This window comes from Dromiciops gliroides, chromosome 5, assembly GCF_019393635.1.
Source record: "Dromiciops gliroides isolate mDroGli1 chromosome 5, mDroGli1.pri, whole genome shotgun sequence".
Lineage (NCBI taxonomy): Eukaryota > Metazoa > Chordata > Mammalia > Microbiotheria > Microbiotheriidae > Dromiciops > Dromiciops gliroides.
This window is the reverse complement of record NC_057865.1, coordinates 19,911,203-19,929,989: the sequence shown is the minus strand read 5'-3', so window position 1 is coordinate 19,929,989 and position 18,787 is coordinate 19,911,203. Positions and strand designations below refer to the sequence as shown.

Here is an 18,787-nt window from a genome sequence, read left to right as displayed (position 1 = left end):
TCTTTGGTAGTTTCATCACCATCACCATGAGAAAGGCTTCCATGGGCTTCACCGCAGGGTCCTGGTGTCCTTCCAGCTCAGACATTCTGTGGCTCTGCCAAACCTGGCTTTGCAGGTCTTTGCTAACCCTCTCCCACCCATAATCCATGCTCTTCTTCCCTTCAGGCCCAGAACAGACCAGGCAGCTGGAATGTAACACCCCCACGACTCCTCATGGCAGACGGCTGTCAAATGTATTGTCTGTAAGAGGCATTTCCCCCCCAGGGTCTGTTTCTGGCTTCAAGCAGAGCTGCCCTCTTCAACAACACCAGCCTTGCTGGACTCCATCCACAGCAGAGACTCTTCCAGCCAACTCTGCATCCAAAAAGAACAACTCCAGACTTATACAGAATGTAAACAAAGCTGTCCACGATCCCTGTTTTCTTTTCACCTCTTTGTTGGGTCTGGAACAGCATGTTTCATTGACATCACAATCTGAAGGGTTCTTGACCTGGGGGCTGTGAACTTATTTTTAAAAATATTTTGATAATTTCATTATAATTGGTTTCCATGGCATTTAAAAGCATGATTCTGAGAAGGGGGCCATGTTCTTCACCAGACTTGATTGCCAGAGGAGGTCATGACATTGGGGAGGGGAGTGTGCCCAGAGGCTGCTGACACTGCCTTCTCTTCATGGCTTTCTGGCTTTGGGAGAAGGAAGAGGGAACATGAATAGAAGCTACTACTAGGACCACCCTTGCCTTCCCCCAAAACTCCTCTGTTGTCTTTCTTCTCCCCTCTGCTTTTGATTTACTTCATAGACAAAATGCAGGGTCTTTTTACTCCTACAGAGTGGTTAAGAGACCTTCCCTTCACTTTTTTTAAAAAGGAAGTCTGTAAGGACAGACAAGCTTTTTTGGGGGGGAGAAGGGAAGGCAATTGGGGTTAAGTGACTTGCCCAGGGTCAAACAGCTATGAAGTGTCAAGTGTCTAAGGCTGGATTTGAACTCAGGTACTCCTGACTCCAGGGCAGGTGCTCTATCCACTGTGCCTCCTACTTCACTTCCGAACCCAACATCTTTGTTTATTTTTTGTAATATTATTCCAGGGAAGTTTACGGCTAGACATTTGTAGAAAATGAAAAGTAGTAGGTGTGGTCTCTGTGCCAGGGATGGTACACCAGTGTGTGTATGTGTGTGTGTGAGTGTATATGTGTGCATGAGTGTCTCTCTGTGTGTATATGTATGCGTGTGTGCGTGTGTGTGCGTGTGTGTGTGTGTGTGTGTGTGTGTGTGTGTGTGTGTGTGTGTGTGTGTACTCGCCTCCTAGTGCTTGCTGATGCAAAACATTACATAGGACAGGTATGAGGCAGCACCAGGTAAGGCCACCAGGTAAGGCTCTGATTTGTGTACACACAGTGCCTGGCACATAGTCGTGCTTGATAAAAGCTTATTAATTGACTGACTATAGGTGAAGTTAATCTAGTTTTGAGAGCAACATTAAACGTCTATCTGGGCAGCTGACAGATACCATGGATTGTAAACTTCTTGAGGGCAGAATCTGTGTCCTTTTTGTATTTATCTCTCTAGGAGAGTACCAGGCACACAAAGGTGCTTAATAAATTCTTGTTAAATGGAGCTGAATTCTCTCTTTTGCCTTCTTCCTTTCTTAGTGCACATACATCACAATTGAACAAGTCCCCAAGACACACGCCATTGTGATCAGCAGACCTGCCTGGCTTTGGGGTGCAGAAATGGGAGCCAACGAGCATGGGGTCTGCATCGCCAATGAAGCTATCAGCACCAGAGAGCCAGCCCCTGAGAGTGAAGCCTTACTAGGGATGGACCTGGTCAGGTAGGTGGGGGCTTTCCTGGAGAAGAGAGCGCTCATAAGTGGGATGGTGGGTTGGGTTTGTCACCCAAGAGATAACAGAGAAACCCATATATATATATCCTGAGTATTAGGCATTGCCCTGATTGTTGCCCTGTGTATACAGGAAGAAAATAAGCATTTATTAAGCACCTACTATATGCCAGGAATTGTAATCAGAATTTTACAAATATCTCATTTGATACAGGGCTTGAGGTGGGGAGTAGATCTGAGGACAGCAAGGGTTTCCCTCCCTTCTCCCCTTTTATAGATGGGAAAGCAGAGTCTCAGAGAAGTGGGATAGCTTCTCTGTGGTGTTCTCATGGTTAGTAAATTGGAACTCAGGTCTTTCCTGTTTCTAAGGACAGAGCTCCTTCCAGTACCTGTTCTGCCTCTCACACTCAGGCCTGTCAAACGGATTTGGACCACTTTACCCTAGATTTTCTAGGGGCAAAGTCTGGTATCATGGGAGGAATGATGCATTTAGACTTTGGAGAGAACCCTGGCTTTATCCAATGATCATAGAAGGATCATGAGTTACCAGGGTTAGCTCCCTTTTCTGCAAGACTTTGAGCAGGTCACTCAACTTTCCTGGGTCTCAGTTTCCTTTTCTGTAAAATTGGGAGGGAGTATATGTGGAGAGTTGGGCTGGATGAATTTTAAGATTCCTTCAGGTTCTAAAACTCAGACCCTTCTTCCTCACCCATGTGTTTCCCCCACCCCACAATTCTTTCTTTCCCCTCTCCCTCTCCCACCTAACCCGAGAAATGAAGGGATAGAGCCAAAGGACATTATAGAGTTTTTTACATTCTCTGAAGCAATGAGATGAAATCAGAGGGGTCCAGTGGTTAATGGCACTTGATAGAGAGGCAGAAGGCTGGACCTAGCTAAGCCTTTAGGAATGTAAGGTCAACTATCCAGAGCTGGAAAGGCTCTCAGACATCATCTAGTCACACTTTCCACCTAAAACTTTTAAGGCAATACAATACAACAATACAAAAGCAAATTCTTCTGGTAGCATCAATGCACTGCCCTTGTTTTACAAATATATAGATAGGGGCAGCTAAAGTGGCGCAGTGGATAAAGCACCGGCCCTGGATTCAGGATGACCTGAGTTCAAATCTGGCCTCAGACACTTGACACTTAACTAGCTGTGTGACCTTGGGCAAGTCACTTAACCCCAATTGCCTCACCCCCCCCAAAAAAAAAAACACAACAAAAACCAAAACAAATAAAATACATAGATAAAGTCTACTCTGGGTTTTCCAGGGTCAAAGACCATATTTCCAGGTGCAGGTGAGAGTTGAGCCATTACTGACCTCCATGTTTGTTTTCATCGATGCTTGGCAGGAAGGTGAATATGGCATCACACCTGCCCACCTCGGTCTCCTCACCAGCACAGTCCCTGACATATAGTAAGTGCTTCCTAAATAAATGATTGTTGCTTGATTGACTGGGGGCACTTTGAAGAAACTTTTGTTGTTCTTCTAAACTGGCAGCCAAGAATGACAAGGGTGGTACAAGCTGGTGTTTAATCAATGGATCCATCTTAGCTCTCTCGTACTGAGCCCCATAACCTGTGGGCCAAGGTAAACAGCTCCTGAGAAAAATCAGCAAGACACACATTGGGGAGTTTCATTGCAAGAAGGAGCACTTTGCACCTGATGCTCTGTCCAGTGCTTAGCTAGCAGACCCCAGTCTGGGCAGGAGCCCTCCCTCTCGCCACATTTAGAGAGAAAGAAGCCTGGGACACATAGCTTTTGCCAACCTCCCAAGACTTTGCAGTGACATACATTTTTACCCTTTCCGTCTTTTTCATCACCCTCACTGAATTATTTAGGACACCAATAAGTATCAAGGCAGAAGGCACAAACAAGTGTGCCACAGTCTGTGCCCCAGGGCCCTCGAAGAGGGGTGGCAAGATTCTACAGTTACCAGCCCCATTCTTGCCAGGGCACCTTATTCAACAAAAGGATAGGATTTCAAGTCTGCAGGCTGGCAATTGCTATACTGTTCTCACCACCTCTGATACCACCTCCTTGGCATTTCCTTGTGAGAGATCATAGAAGGATGAGTTACTGAGGTTAGCCTGCCTTTTGTTGCTTTTAGTACAATTTAAGCAAAGAAAGATTTTTTTGAAGCATCTGCTCTGTGTGAAGCACTATGGTAGGTCCCAGGGAGGCCAAGGATACCATGATATTATGCCCAGATTGCTTGCTATATCTACTTTTTGCCATGAGAGGAGCTGGGACCCTGCTACTTGCGTTGGTAGAACCTAAGCAGGAACTCTAGAGGCTTTGTTGAGAGATTTTGCTAGAGTAAATACTGGGTGGGGACAAGTCAAAGACAAGGGGGCTATTTTGGGGATAAACCCCTGAGATCAAACCAGGTCTAGATGAGCCCAGAGATGGGCATCCTGGGCCATGGGCTAACCTTATCTCTATGCCCATTGTTTCTTTTCAGTAGAAGAATCTGAGCTCTTTGAGGGCAGAGACTGTTTCTTTTACTTTGTAGCCTCAGTGAATAGCATCTAGTAAGGTTATTGGCATACAAGAAGCTGGCAGCAATTCTAGAAACAGTGCTTTAGACTCTGGACAGGCTTGGAGAGAAGCAAGGCAAGACCCTGGTCCTGGAGACATTGATTACAGAAGTCAGAGCATTTAATCATTTGGTCAACTAGCATTTTTTCTTTATTTTTTAAAATAAATATTCATTTTAAACATCCATTACAATTTTTTTGAGGTCCAGATTCTCTCCCTCCCTCCATCCCCTCCTCTACCCATTAAGAAGGCAAGCCATTGTGAGAGTAAGAAGTCATAGCATTTTTTATTAAGTGCTTACTACATGCCAAGTATTGGGCTAAGCAGCAGGGATACAAGGAATGGTAAAAAACCATCCCTGACCTCAAGGAGATTGAATTTTAAAGGGGGAGACAAGCATGAAAAAACAACTAGGGACATATGTATACATATATGTATATGTATTTTGTGAGGGGCTAAAATTCTAGCTAGTCTGTCTAAAATATCTAATGAGTGGTCACCAATAAATTATAAGCTTTAGCAAGAGTTAGGCTTTTAAGCATTTATTAAGGAGAATAAGAATTTGGTAAAGAGAGAGAGAATGGCCTACATTCATCTATCTATTAAAGGGAGAACACATTTCTAGCTCCCTTCTCCACCGGAGTCCTCAGGAAAGAGAGCGAGTCAGAGTGCCAGGCTCCCCTTTCTTCCTGCCACTAGCAAACGTCACTTCCTGACACCAAAGAAAAGACGCATGGTCTTGCCCTCAGAGGCCTTCACCTCATGGCGGAGCTTTTCTACAGTAAGTCTCCAGCAGGTGGCGTCATTCCAATCATTCCAATATATACGTGTGTGTGTGTGTATATATATATGTGTGTGTGTGTGTGTGTGTATGTATGTATGTATGTATACATATATAGGTACACATTATATAGCATACATATACTATACTCACACACACACATATACATATATAGACACAGACATAGACACAGACATGTGTGTATATGCATATATATTATACACACACACACACACGACAGAAGTTCATCTTCGAGGAGGTAGCTCTAGCATCCAGGAAGACCAGGAAAAGCCACTTGCAGAAGGTGGGATTTAACCTGAAGTCTTGAAAAAAGCCAGGGAAGCAAAGTGGTGGAGGTGACAAGGGAGAGCATCCAGGAGGGGGGACCAGCCAAGACAAGGGCGCGGAGATGGGAATGCCAAGCACAAGGAAGGGCAATAGGCCAGTGTGGCTGGATCTCAGAATGCATGGAGAGCAATCAAGTATAGGAAGACTGGAAAGGAAGGAAAGGGCCAGACTGTGAAGGTCTTTAAATGCCAGACCAGGAGTTTATAGTTTATCTTGGAGGTAATAGGGAGCTACTGCAGTTTATTGAGGGAAGGACATGCCCAGACCTACACTGACATACAGTTACTTTGTCAATGCAGAGAAGGACACATTAGAGTGGGGAAAGATGGAAGCAGGACAATTGGAAGGCCAGTGCAGTAGTCAGGGCTCCAGGTAAAGAGGGCTCATGCTGAGGTGATGGCCCCAGACATTAATAGGAAATTCAGAAGAGGGAAGGATTTAGGAGCTGGGGAAAGGGTTTCAGCTGGAAAGGGACCTTAGGGAATATTTAGTTCAGTCCCTTATTTTGCAGATGAGGAAACTGAGGCTCAGAGAGGCAACATGGCTTGTCCAATGTCATGCAGCTTGGGGGTTGAAGCCCAGGTTGTCTCACTTCAGGGCTCCTGGTCTAAATCAATTATACCATTTGGTCTGCAGAGCATAAAACAAAGACTTTGGCACAGGGAAATAGACCGGGACCCAGTTCCCAGGACTAGGGCACTTGGCCACTGGGGGAAACAGCAAGAGTCCGGTGCCTGTGCCAAGGCACAAGGGTATTTCAGAGCTGAGCACTAGGATGATGGAATGTTGGGCCACCTGGTGGATCTAGGCCCTCACCCTTCTTTTCCCTGCTTAAGAGCTGGATTGGTCCCAGGGCCTGGAAGCAGGGCTAAATAAATGTAAAGGACACAGTTAAGTGGACTCAGCAATGCAGGGTCAGAGAAGCAAGCCAGACATTACAGGGAGGCTTTATGGAAGCTTGGAGCTGGGTTTTGAAGAACTGTTAGGATTTGGAAAGATATTTGACTAGTTTATTTGTTTTTTTGTTTGGGGGCAATGAATATCTAATCTCAAAACACTTTTACTTCTGTCTTTTGCCCATCACAGGTGGGGGGGGAGGGGCTGTAGCCTAGGATGAACAAGGAATCAATCAGAAGCACTGGGGATGGACCTCCTTCATCTAGGAAAGGACATCCATGAAAGGCTTCACAAACACATGTTGGTGTGATCTCTGGGCCAAATCAACATGCTTGCAGCTATAATAAGGGTTAGGAGCCTCACTTTACCCCAGATTTGGTTATTTTGTGAATAAAGTCATATCTTCTGAGCATCCCCTTCTAGGAGGGTTGTTAATAATTTGGAATGATGTGAAAGGGGAAGACAGCCACAGCAGTAAAGGGAACTTCTGTCTCATATAGCTTTTAAAAAAAAAATTAAGTATCGGGGCAGCTAGGTGGCAAAGTGGATAAAGCACAGGCCCTGGATTCAGGAGGACCTTGAGTTCAAATATGGACTCAGACACTTGACACTTAACTAGATGTGTGACCCTGGGCAAGTCACTTAACCCCCATTGCTCTGCAAAAAAAGTTTTTTAAAAATTAAGCGTATATGTGTGTAACTTATATTGAATTGCTTGTGTTCTTTTTTTTTTTTTTTTTTTTTAACATTTTTTTTAAGTGAGGCAATTGGGGTTAAGTGACTTGCCCAGGGTCACACAGCTAGTAAGTGTTAAGTGTCTGAGGCTGGATTTGAACTCAGGTATTCCTGACTCCAGGGCCAGTGCTCTATCCACTGCGCCACCTAGCCGCCCCTTGCTTGTGTTCTTAATGGGGGAGGGAGGGAGGGAGGGAAGAAGAGAATTTGGAACAAAAACTTTTTTAAATCAACATTAAAATTGTTTTTATATGTAATTTGGGAAAAAATAACATTCTAAATAGAAAAGAATATTAAGTGTATATTAAATTTAAGCTGCTAGTATCAAACCTGTCCTGCTGGCCTGTGTTCCTTCTGAACTTCTGTGTATTTTTTTTTAATTTTTAAATTTTAAAATTTTTTTTGTGGGCAATTGGGGTTAAGTGACTTGTCCAGGGTCACACAGCTAGCAAGTCTTAAATGTCTGAGGCCGGATTTGAGCTCAGGTACTCCTGAATCCAGGGCCGGTGCTCTATCCACTGCGCCATCTAGCTGCCCCTGTGTATTTTTAAATGTTTTACTGAAGCTCTTTTCTTTGTTCTCTTTTTTCATTTCATTTCTTTTTTTCATTAACTATCCTACCACAAGCTAAAGCCCTGCCTTGTAAACAATATAGTTAAACAAAATAAATCAAGGCATGGGCCATGTCCAGAAATGTATCTCTCCTTCTGCTTCCCTAGTCCCTCACCTCTCTGCCAAGAGGTGGGAGGCATGCTTGGCCAACAGCCTTCTGATGTCAGAGTTCTGCCCTTAGGTGCCAAGCAGATCCAAGATAACCTCTGTTCCATACGACAGACCTTCCATAATTCACGACTCTTTAATATAAAAAATATATTCTCTTCCATAATCCCTATTTAGAAAAGGAGACATTTATTAACAGGATGGTCTCCTTAAGTCAGTTTTCTAATGAGCTTATTTTTATGTTGCTCTCTCCAAGTTTTATCATACACCTTCCCAGTCATTGCTGTGAAACTAAGTCTTCTTAAACCAGCTTAAATAGAAAAGTGTCACACACACCAATGAGCAATTATCTGACTATGAAAATAAGCCTGTTATGGGAATAAATGTCACATTCTGTTTAGTGTCTGGACTAGCCCAGTAAAAGGAAATATTCTTAGTGAAAGCACAGGAGTTATTTTATTTTAATACTAATAATTTATACATATGCTGCTGCAAAACTTGTCAACTATATTATATACATTTGAGTTTCAACAACTTTGTGAGACAGGCAGTCAAGTGTCATTATTCCCGTTTTAAAGATGAGAGGGGTTAAGTGATGCCCCATTAGTCTGGGTCTTCCAGATGCCATGTCTAAAGCAGTAGTCAGGCAGTTAACAAACATTTATTAATCCCCTACCTCGTGTCCTGTGAGTGACAGTGGTGCAGAGTGGGTGGAGAGCTGACCTTGGAGTCAGGAAGACCCAAGATCAAATCCTGTTTCTAACAGGTGCTGACAATGAAATTGGGCAAACCTCAATCTCTCAGTGCCTTCAGGCAATGATCTAGGACTAAGTTCTAAAGGATTGTAGATCTGCGCTGCTGGAGAGAGTGTACTCACTAGGAGTTCTCTACATCTATGAAATCCTAGTTGGGATGGGGGGAAAGGACCTGGGCAGGGTGTGCAGGTGCTGTCCTAGGTGCTGAGAATACAAAGCTCAGTCTTTAGTCCACTCTAATTCTAATCTTCCTGAAAGCCTTCCCCAGGTTCACCTCCCCACTATCCTAACTGCTAATGACTCTGCCTTTCTTTGAATCCCTGGGGCAAGAGTAACTTGCAATCCTCCAAATCACAGAACTGCTTAGTTGGAAGGGACTTCAGAAGACATCCTCCACAAAACCGAGACCTGAATGAGAATCTTCTCCATCACCCCACCCCAGCTTCTGCTTGAAGCCTTGTGGGAAAGGGGAGCAAACTACCTCTTAAGATGGGGAATTCCAGCCTTGGACAGTTTTATTAGGGCGTTTTTACTTTTAATGAGCCAAAGTCTGCATCCCTGTAACTTCCATGCATAGCATGGGTTCTGCCCCCAGTCTATGGTAAGTGCTTTGCCAACCTTAAAATGCTATGTAAATGCTAGCTATTATGATGATGATTATTAATAGTTATTAGTTGGGGGCAGCTAGGTGGTGCAGTGGATAAAGCACTGGCCCTGGATTCAGGAGGACCTGAGTTCAAATCCAACCTCAGACACTTGACACTTACTAGCTGAGTGACCCTGGACAAGTCACTTAATCCTTATTGCCCCGCAAAAAACAAACAGTTATTAGTTACTAATGGATAGTTTTTATTAATGGTTAATAATGTTAGTTATTGTTGTTGGTGTTTAAACAGGTTCTGATTGTCACAGTGATCTCAAAGTAGATGAAAAAGCCTGGGGTACAACTTTTTCTTTTTGTTTCAGGCTGGGTCTAGAAAGAGGTGCTACGGCCAAAGAGGCCTTTGAGGTCATTGTCTCCTTGTTGGAAGAGCATGGGCAAGGTGGAAATTACTATGAAGATGGGAACTCATGCCACACTTTCCAAAGCGCATATCTGATTGTGGATCGAGAAGAAGCCTGGGTGCTAGAAACCATAGGGAAATACTGGGCAGCTGAAAAAATCACAGGTTAGTGAGTTTGGTTTATAGGAGCTGATGAGGAAGAAGAAGGAGATGGTACAGCTGGCAGTCTCCTGGTAGCTGGGAGGTTTCGCTTCCTCTCTGTGTACTCACTCTCTTCTATTTAGCTCTCTATCACCTGCCCAGGATTCTGCTTCCTCATGAGACTAATGGTGTACTTGGAACCAAGGTGCAGTAGGCTTGCTTTATAGGAGATACAACTTTGTTGGGTTTTCCCCCCCTGTAGGTGTCCTGGTCTTTGACATTCCTTCCCCTGCCCTCTCCCCCAGGTCCACAAATTAAACAAGTAGTGACATCATTATCACACCATCCAACTAGATGAGCTTCGAAAGGATGGTACTCCCACAATTTTGCAATGTTACAGTATGGAGCTTCTTTATTCTATCAGGTGATCTGTGACATGGGACTTTGTTCAGATTTAGCAAATTTGTGGGAGACCAGCAGTCTTGTTCTTTCAAGAGAAAAAGAAAGAGGACATACCTGGTGAAATCTATTCTTACTCTATGGTTCTTCCTTCTGTACAGTGCTTGATCTCAGCCTGGAGAGAGAGAGAAAAATACTTTATAGGGTTCCAGGTAGACAGAGAAAAATATACATTTAGTGAAACTCCTACAAAATCCCGTCAAGGGGTAATTGGGCCCCAGTATTTTATATTTTAATTTTCCATATCTCCAGGAGTGATCTAGACTACAAACAGAGGCATGAAGTTCATTCCTGGGCTGCTTGTTCAAAGCCTTAACCCTCAGCATGGTGGCCAGAGCTCTCAGAGACTGGAATGGAAGCATGACTCACTCCAGATTATACCCAATGATAGATGTGCTGGGACAGTCAAATCTTGACATATTTTTAGCACCAATTCAATATAAGAGTGTTCTTTGGGGGCCAGAGTTATTGGAGTATATAAAAAACCAAAAACCTTCAATAAAACATAAAATCTACTCAACCTAATGACATTCCAATCCACCTCAATCCATCAAGCATTTATTTTTATTGTTAAATAAAGTTTTATTGATATCTTTTGGTTTTATATGACCTACATTTCCTGGTGTAACTTTTCCCTTCCCAGAGGGCCAATCCCTTTAAGAATAAAAGAGTGGCAGGAAATGCTGGTGTTGTCAGCAATGTTACACACCCATAGACTCCCACATCAGCAGAGCAGCACAAGCAGGTCTCTTCTTCTATCATTTTGGGGCCAAGCTTGGTCATTCTAATCTTGCAACATTGTTTTTGTTGTTTGGTTGTTGGTTTTATCCACTTATATAATTGTAGTCATTGTGTATACATATATTTGGTTGTCTTGACTTAATTTTGCATCAGTTTCTGTGTCTTCCTATACTTTTCTGTAGTCCCATATTCAACTTTTCTTACAGCACAGAATATAATATGCCATTACATTTTTGTATCTCGACTCATTTGACACTTCCTTCAGCTTATGAAAATCTACTTTCTAACAAATATTTTATTAAGTAACAAATATTCCATAGAATCATAAGATCATAGCTAAAAAGCTTGAAGGGACTATAGGTCAGTCAGTCCAGCTCCATCATTTTGCATATAAGGAAAGTGAATCCTAGGGAAGGTAAGAGACTTGCCCAAAGTTACAGTGATAGGAAGCATCAGAAGTGGAATTTGAACCCAAAAGTTCTTTGGCTCCAAAGTCAATACTGTTTCCATCATAAAACCCTTCTGCCTTCCTCCTCACCTCCAAGCACTGGGGATGCAAAGACAAAATTTACATTGTCGTGTCTAGGTGTTTGAGTGTGTGTGTGTGTGTGTGTGTGTGTGTGTGTGTGTGTGTGTGTGGTGTAATCAGATAGATATATGTTGTTGTTATTCAGTCGTTTCCAGTAGTGTCCAACTCTCTGTGACTCCATTTGAAGTTTTCTTCTGAAAGATACTGGAGTGGTTTGCTATTTCCTTCTCCAGCTCATTTTATAGATGAGAGAACTGAGGCAAACAGGGTTTAATGATTTGCCCAGCCAAATTTGAACTCAGGTATTCCTGACTCCAGGTCCAGCATTCTATCCACTGTGCCATTTAGCTACCCATTATAAATATATATACACAATAGGGGACAGCTAGGTGGCGAAATGGATAAAGCACTGGCTCTGGATTCAGGAGGACCTGAGTTCAAATCCAGCCTCAGACACTTGACACTTACTAGCTGTGTGACCTTGGGCAAGTCACTTAACCCTCATTGCCCTGCAAAAAAAAATAACATATATACACAATATATAGTATATACATAATAAACTTTGAGGGGGGAGAGAGAACTAACAAGTAAGCTAATCAAGAAAGACTTGGAGGTAGAACCTCAGCTGAGCCTTTGAAGGAAGACTTTTAAGTGGTTTCCAAGCCTGGTGTGATATAATTCTTGAAAACTTCTTTTGTAAAAAAATCTTATCAAGGCCAAGGCCAGATGGGGATGGGGATGTCAGTTCTGTACTGTAATTATATGCTATTTATGCAGAACTCTGGGATGGATGTCTCTATCCCAGAAGCTTATTTTCAATGGAGTTCAACTAAAAATCCATCTCCCTCCCTCCTCCACAGATCTGTTTTTAATTTCAGGAAACATTGACATTTAAAAAGTTGCACAGCTGCTGTGTTTACTGGCTGATTGCAGGAAGTTTGATTACAAATTCAAGTCCCCCAGCCACTAAATGTACACTAGGAAATCGCTGTTATAAATCAGTACAGTTAAGAAAGAGAAATCCAAGTACTTGCTCATTGGTTGGAGCTTACTCATTCACTTAGCACGAATTGTATGGAAATCACTTGTGCAGACCAGATAGTTTGCTTTTTTAAAGAAAAATTCTTATCTTCTACTTTCTTCTACAGTGATAAAAAGCCAAGAAAGGCTCACTCTTGTTTGCAACTAGTTGTCTTCATTTGAGAAGGGAAAGCAGGGAAATGCAATTGAAAAATATAATCCTACTCATTAATGGCCCCTGGTTCCAATATTTCATTTTCAGGCAATAAACTGTTTTATTGTAGCCTCTGATTTTAGGTTTTTCCTCATCTACTGCTCTTTGTGGGTAGCAGAGAGGACCACCCCTTCTCCAACCACAAGTTTTAACTAAAAATTGCCTTTCAGGGGATGGCCTTTTGCATATTTTGACCCTAGAGAGTATATTGTAGACTCAAGTCTAACTTAACTCATAGGTATGTTGAGTTCTGAGGTGCAGAGATGAGCACATCAAGTCTATTCTCTCTGCTTTGTGGATGTCAGGAGAATTTGCTGTCCAGTCGTTCACAGGGCAGGAAACCGGAGGTCTGGGCATATTTTGATGCTGATTTTCCTGGACTTCATTTTTTTTATTATGGGAGGGACTTTAAGATACTAAATCACAGTGTACTGTGAAGAGTATGCATGCCATGATTTACAAGCAACTTTTAAAATTAGCTATTATTAGTAATCCTGTTGAGAAATGGCATGGCAAAGGAGGTAAACTGTAGGACTTGGGGTCAACAATTACCCAGTTCAAATCCCACCACTGATATTTATTAGCTTTTGAATATGAACAAGTCCCTTAAGTCTTCTGAGTCTCAGTTTCCTCCTCTGTAAAATTAGACATTTGGGGGGCAGTTAGGTGGCACAGTGGATAAAGCAATGGCCCTGGATTCAGGAGGACCCGAGTTCAAATCTGGCCTCAGACACTTGACACTTACTAGCTGTGTGACCCTAGACAAGTCACTTAAGCCCCATTACTCTGCAAAAAGAGAGAGAGAGAGAGAGAGAGAGAGAGAGAGAGAGAGAGAGAGAGGGAGAGAGAGAGAGAGAGAGAGGTTTGGACTGGATAAAATGGTCTTAGAAGTCTCTTCTAACCCTCAATGTAGGCTCTTATGACCTACGTTCACATCCCACTTCTTTTTGTTTGTTTGTTTGTTTTTTGGGGGGTTTTGTGGGCAATTGGCATTAAGTGACTTGCCCAGGGTCACACAGCTAGTAAGTGTTAAATGTCTGAGGCTGGATTTGAACTCAGGTCCTCCTGAATCCAGGGCCGGTGCTCTATTCACTGAACCACCTAGCTGCCCCCATATCCCACTTCTAATGATTGGAGCCCGTGTGATGATGGGCAAATAAATCATTAGCCTTCCTGTGCCCCAGTTTCCTAATGGGTTCCTCATTAATCTTCTGACTATCACCTTTCTAGTCCCGAGTTTTTCCTAAATGTGTGTGTGTGTGTGTGTGTGTGTGTGTGTGTGTGAAGGGAACAAAAAGCCCACAGGCGGCTTACCTAAATATTACCATCCTAAATGGCAGTGATAACCAAGCATCTCTCTTGGAAGAAGTTTTCTACCTTTTTGAAGGTAATAAATGCCTAGCTGTCCTTCAGCCAGATGGCAGAGGGACCTCACATATTTTCCTTTAATTGCAAATTTAAGCTCAGTTAAGCATTATCTGTTCAATCCATCACACTCTTTGGTCAGGGTTGGCTAATTTTCCTGTTGTGTTGGTTAATGGAGGTTGCCCAGAAAGAGGGCAAGATGGTGTCTGTTTTCATATCCACCCAATTTAACACATTCTAGTTTTACTTCCTTCCCATCATTAAGCACCAACATGGGAGGGCTATGGGAGTTCTTAGGTTCCAATGGCTTCCTCCGAGGTGTATTTTGAACTAACACAAGCTACGCTCTTTCTGTAGAGGGAGTGAAATGCATTTGTAACCAGCTTTCCATCACCAGCAAGATCGATGTGGAGCACCCTGAGCTCAGGAGTTATGCTGAAGGTCAAGGCTGGTGGACAACAGACCAAGAGTTCAACTTCTCAGAGGTGTTTTCTCAAGCAGATGATCACCTAGGCTGTTGTTCAGGCAAAGACAGCCTAGAAAAACAAGAGGGTAAGAAAAGGCATCTTTTGAGCATCTATCTCTTTCTCATTTGTTTAGTCTCTTGGCTAACGTACCAGCAAGCAAGTCTCACTCACTTCTTTGATTTCCTTCTAGATTCAGTTTGAATCCCACCTTCTTCACTAGACTTTTCCCAGTCTCTCCTCCCCATCCTTTTCTCTTTCCTTCAACACCATCTACCTTTTACACTGTAGACACTTGTATTTGTATAGTGAGCACCTTGAGGATGGGGATAGTATTTTTGCCTTTCTTTGTCTCCTCTGGGATTAGCACAGTGCCTAGCTGTGCTAGTATGTACTTAATGAATGGGTGTTGCCCAAATGACTAAATGACTGGCCAAATGAATAAAAGGGAGCAGGCAGAAATGGACATTAAGTACAGAACTCCTTGCTGAAGTTGACATGGGGATAACCATGCTTCTGTTTATACTTCTCTTGTTAAACTCTTCCATTCTCTATTATCTTCCAAACTTTTATGGTGTCATGGACCCTCCCTTTGGCAATCTGGTGAAGTCTATTGACCCCTTCTCAGAATCATGCTTTTAGATGTTTAAAACTGAACACGTATAATTACAAAGGCAACTAATTATATTAAAATATATCTATTAAATATTGAATAAAAAGATGTTCATGGACCCAGGTTAAGAGTCCTTGGTATATACTCTCCCTTTATAGAATGTAACCTCCCTGAGAACAGGGACCATTTCGTTTCTGTCTTAGTATTCCCAGAACATGACCCACCGTAGTCACTTAATTTATGGTTGTTGATTGTCTGATTAGACAGCATTGGACTGCCACACAATCCAGGCTCTTGTGTTCACCTAAGCCACTTGTCAGATATTGAACTTGCCATGTATGTTTTTGTGGGTTCAGACAATCAATAGATGGTGTGTCTTTCCCTGGAATGTAATCACCAATATCTTATCTTTCCTCCCTCCCTCCCTTCCTTCTTCCCTTTCATTTTTCCTTCCGTTTGTCCTCTATTCCTCCATTCCTCCTTCCCTCCTTTCCTTCCTTCTTTCCTTCCTTCCTTTCCTCCCTCCCTTCCTTCCTTCTTCCCTTTCATCTTTCCTTCCATTCTTCCTCCATTTCTCCCTTCCTTCCTTCTTCCCTTTCATCTTTCCTTCCATTCCTCCATTCTTCCTTCCCTCCTTCCCTTCTTTCCTTCTCTCCTTCCTTCCCTTTCTTTTATTTTTCGGCAGAGAGCATCACTGTGCAAACCATGATGAATGTTTTGCGGGACAAAGCCAGTGGGGTCTGTGTGGATTCTGACTCTTTCCTCACTACTGCCAGCATTGTGTCTGTCTTGCCCCAGGAAGGGAGTTCACCATGCATACACTACTTCACTGGGACCCCAGATCCCTCCAGGTGAGCCTGCCAAGGTGCCTTGGATAGCCACAAGGCACAGATTGGTGGTTGTGACTTCACAGATTTTCTTTTGTTGCTGAAACAAGTGTGATTCTCCCACTGATTAAATATCTGCTGCCTGAAGTCCTCCTGCCTAGCCCCCTCAGTTTACAGCTGAGAAAACTGAGGCCCAGAGAAGTTAGGCAACTTGTCAAGATCACTCGCCTCTTGGGGGCGGCTAGGTGGCGCAGTGGATAAAGCACCGGCCCTGGATTCAGGAGTACCTGAGTTCAAATCCAGCCTCAGACACTTGACACTTACCAGCTGTGTGACCCTAGGCAAGTCACTTAACCCCCATTGCCCCGCAAAAAAAAAAAAAAAAAAAAAAAAGATCACTCGCCTCTTTAATGGGAGTGACAGGGCTAGAACCCAGCTTTCCTGATTGCTCCCAGTGCTCTTTCTCTCAATAGTGGGGGCCACACTAGACTGACTACACTATCCCAGGCAGTGCAGAGTGGTAAATTTAGACTTTCCCTGGTTTAAAATAATGATGACTTAACAAAGCTTCCTCCCAGAAGTGCTATGATAAGGATTTGGATATTATTACATTCATCCTATAGATGAAAAAGCCAAAGCACACAGAAGGTAAACGACTTGCCCACAGTCACACAGCTAGTGTCAGAGTCAGGAACTGATCTCCAGTTGCCTGACATTGTGCCATTCTGCACTATAGCCCTGTTAGGTAGGTGCTATTATCCCATTTTACCAATGAGGAAATGGAAACAGAGAGCAGTGAAATGTCTTGCCCAGGATCACCCAACTAGTAAATGTCTGAGGCAGGATTTGATTTCAGGTCTTTCTGACTCCAAATCCACCAAGCTGTTCCTTAAAGATCTTGGGACAAAGGGATGAGATTGGGGGCAGCAGAGTGTAGGAAGAGAGAATTGGACCAGGGAGCTGGGAAACCGGAGCTTGAACTTTGGCTCTGCCAGTCATGAATTCTACCTAAAGCAATGAGTCTGACTCCACCTTCTCTGGCACATTACTTTTCTTTTCTTCTTTTTATTTTTAGTGAGGCAATTGGGGTTAAGTGACTTGCCCAGGGTCACACAGCTAGTAAGTGTTAAGTGTCTGAGGCTGGATTTGAACTCAGGTACTCCTGACTCCAGGGCCGGTGCTCTATCCACTGCGCCACCTAGCTGCCCCACACATTACTTTTCAAACAAAGGAATGAGGCTTAACCATGATCACACAGCTGGTGAGTGTTTGGAGACAGGATGTGATTCATCTCCGGGGGCTCCTGACACCACCTCCAAGGCTTTTTCCATGTTGTTTTTTTTTTTCCACATAGTCTGTTTCATGGAATTGACCTCAGAGCATCTTAGGACCAGAAAGAACTTTGGACACCTCCTATACCTCGTAGGCCCAGAGAGGTGAGGAAGCAGGGTGCCATGGTTGTTCCCATCTGAAGACCCTTCTTTCTTCTCTTTCCTCTTCTTCCTCTTTATTTTAATCAGGAAATCTCAATCCTTACTTCCAGCACTCATTTTTATTTGTAGGTAGAGAACACTCCCTTCAATCTAATTCAATTCAACAAACATTAAATGTTTACTCTGGGGATACATGGACAGACTGGACAATGGATCAGATGTCAGCGATTAAGATGATGATGAGAAAGAGGAAGGTGACACAGGGAACCAAGTAATTAACTTCTCAGGGACAGAATGTAAGCTACCTGAGGGCAGGAATGAGTTCATATTTTTGGTCTTTGTGTCCCAGTTTCTAGTACAGTGCCTGGCATATAGTTGGCAATTAATAAATGCTTGTTGATTGCTTTGTCTACTTCAAGTCCCAGGTATGACATGTCCCCTAACTTCTCTTAGCTTTGCTATCTTGGGGTGTGAATTCGGCTAGAAGGCTTTGGAAGTCCCCTAGAACTCTTGAATTCTCTGATTCTATGATTCTGTGACTGACTGAAATTTAATCAAGGACTTGTAGTCTATGAATAGACATGGCACAGAGGGAATGGTGCTGGGCCTGAGCTTTCTGTATACAAAGGGAGATTGTTGGATGCAGTTTGGGGGCCTTCAAAGGGCCATGATTCAAACCCCAGCTCTGTTTCTTATTCTCTGGATTACCATGGGGAAATTGCTTCACTGGGCCTCAGTTTCCTTTTTTTTTTTTTTTAGTGAGGCAATTGGGGTTAAGTGACTTGACCAGGGTCACACAGCTAGTAAGTGTTAAGTGTCTGAGGCGGGATTTGAACTCAGGTACTCTTGACTCCAGGGCCGGTGCTCTATCCACTTCGCCACCTAGCTGCTCCTCAATTTCCTCTTTTGTAAAATAAAGAGATTGGATTAGGTAGTCACTGATGTGCCCTCTGGCTTTGCATCTGTGATCCCACGACTGGGGTATTGCTGAGGTCCCTCTCCCCCAGTTTTAAATTTTGTGAAGCTGGGATCAAACCAAAATTCAGCTGATTCCAAATCTGGTACTCTTTTTGGAACATCATACTGCCTCAGTCTTGAAAGTTTTGAAAGTTTCCTTGAGGGTGACTTTCAATCCAATATATTTTTGATTTCTTGTGGTATTTGATGTTCTATTCATTTTTTTTTTGCGGGACAATAAGTGTTAAATGACTTGCCCAGGGTCACACAGCCAGTAAAGTGTCAAGTGTCTGAGGTCGAATTTGAACTCAGGTCCTCCTGAAACCAGGACCAGTACTTTATCCAGTTTGCCACCTAGTTGCCTGAGGGTGACTTTCTTGCTGCTTGCCCTGCACA

General features: G+C 43.2%; 1 protein-coding gene across 1 annotated transcript in view; it reads left to right on the top strand.

The window, feature by feature from the left end:
• The window catches only part of SCRN1 (secernin 1), a 62,146-nt gene that overhangs the window by 29,920 nt on the left and 13,439 nt on the right, over positions 1–18,787 (top strand). The window contains exons 3-6 of the mRNA XM_043967053.1: positions 1,652–1,833; positions 9,591–9,793; positions 14,455–14,649; positions 15,860–16,025. Coding sequence (XP_043822988.1) covers positions 1,652–1,833; positions 9,591–9,793; positions 14,455–14,649; positions 15,860–16,025 — 746 coding nt within the window. The remainder of the gene's footprint in view (positions 1–1,651; positions 1,834–9,590; positions 9,794–14,454; positions 14,650–15,859; positions 16,026–18,787) is intronic.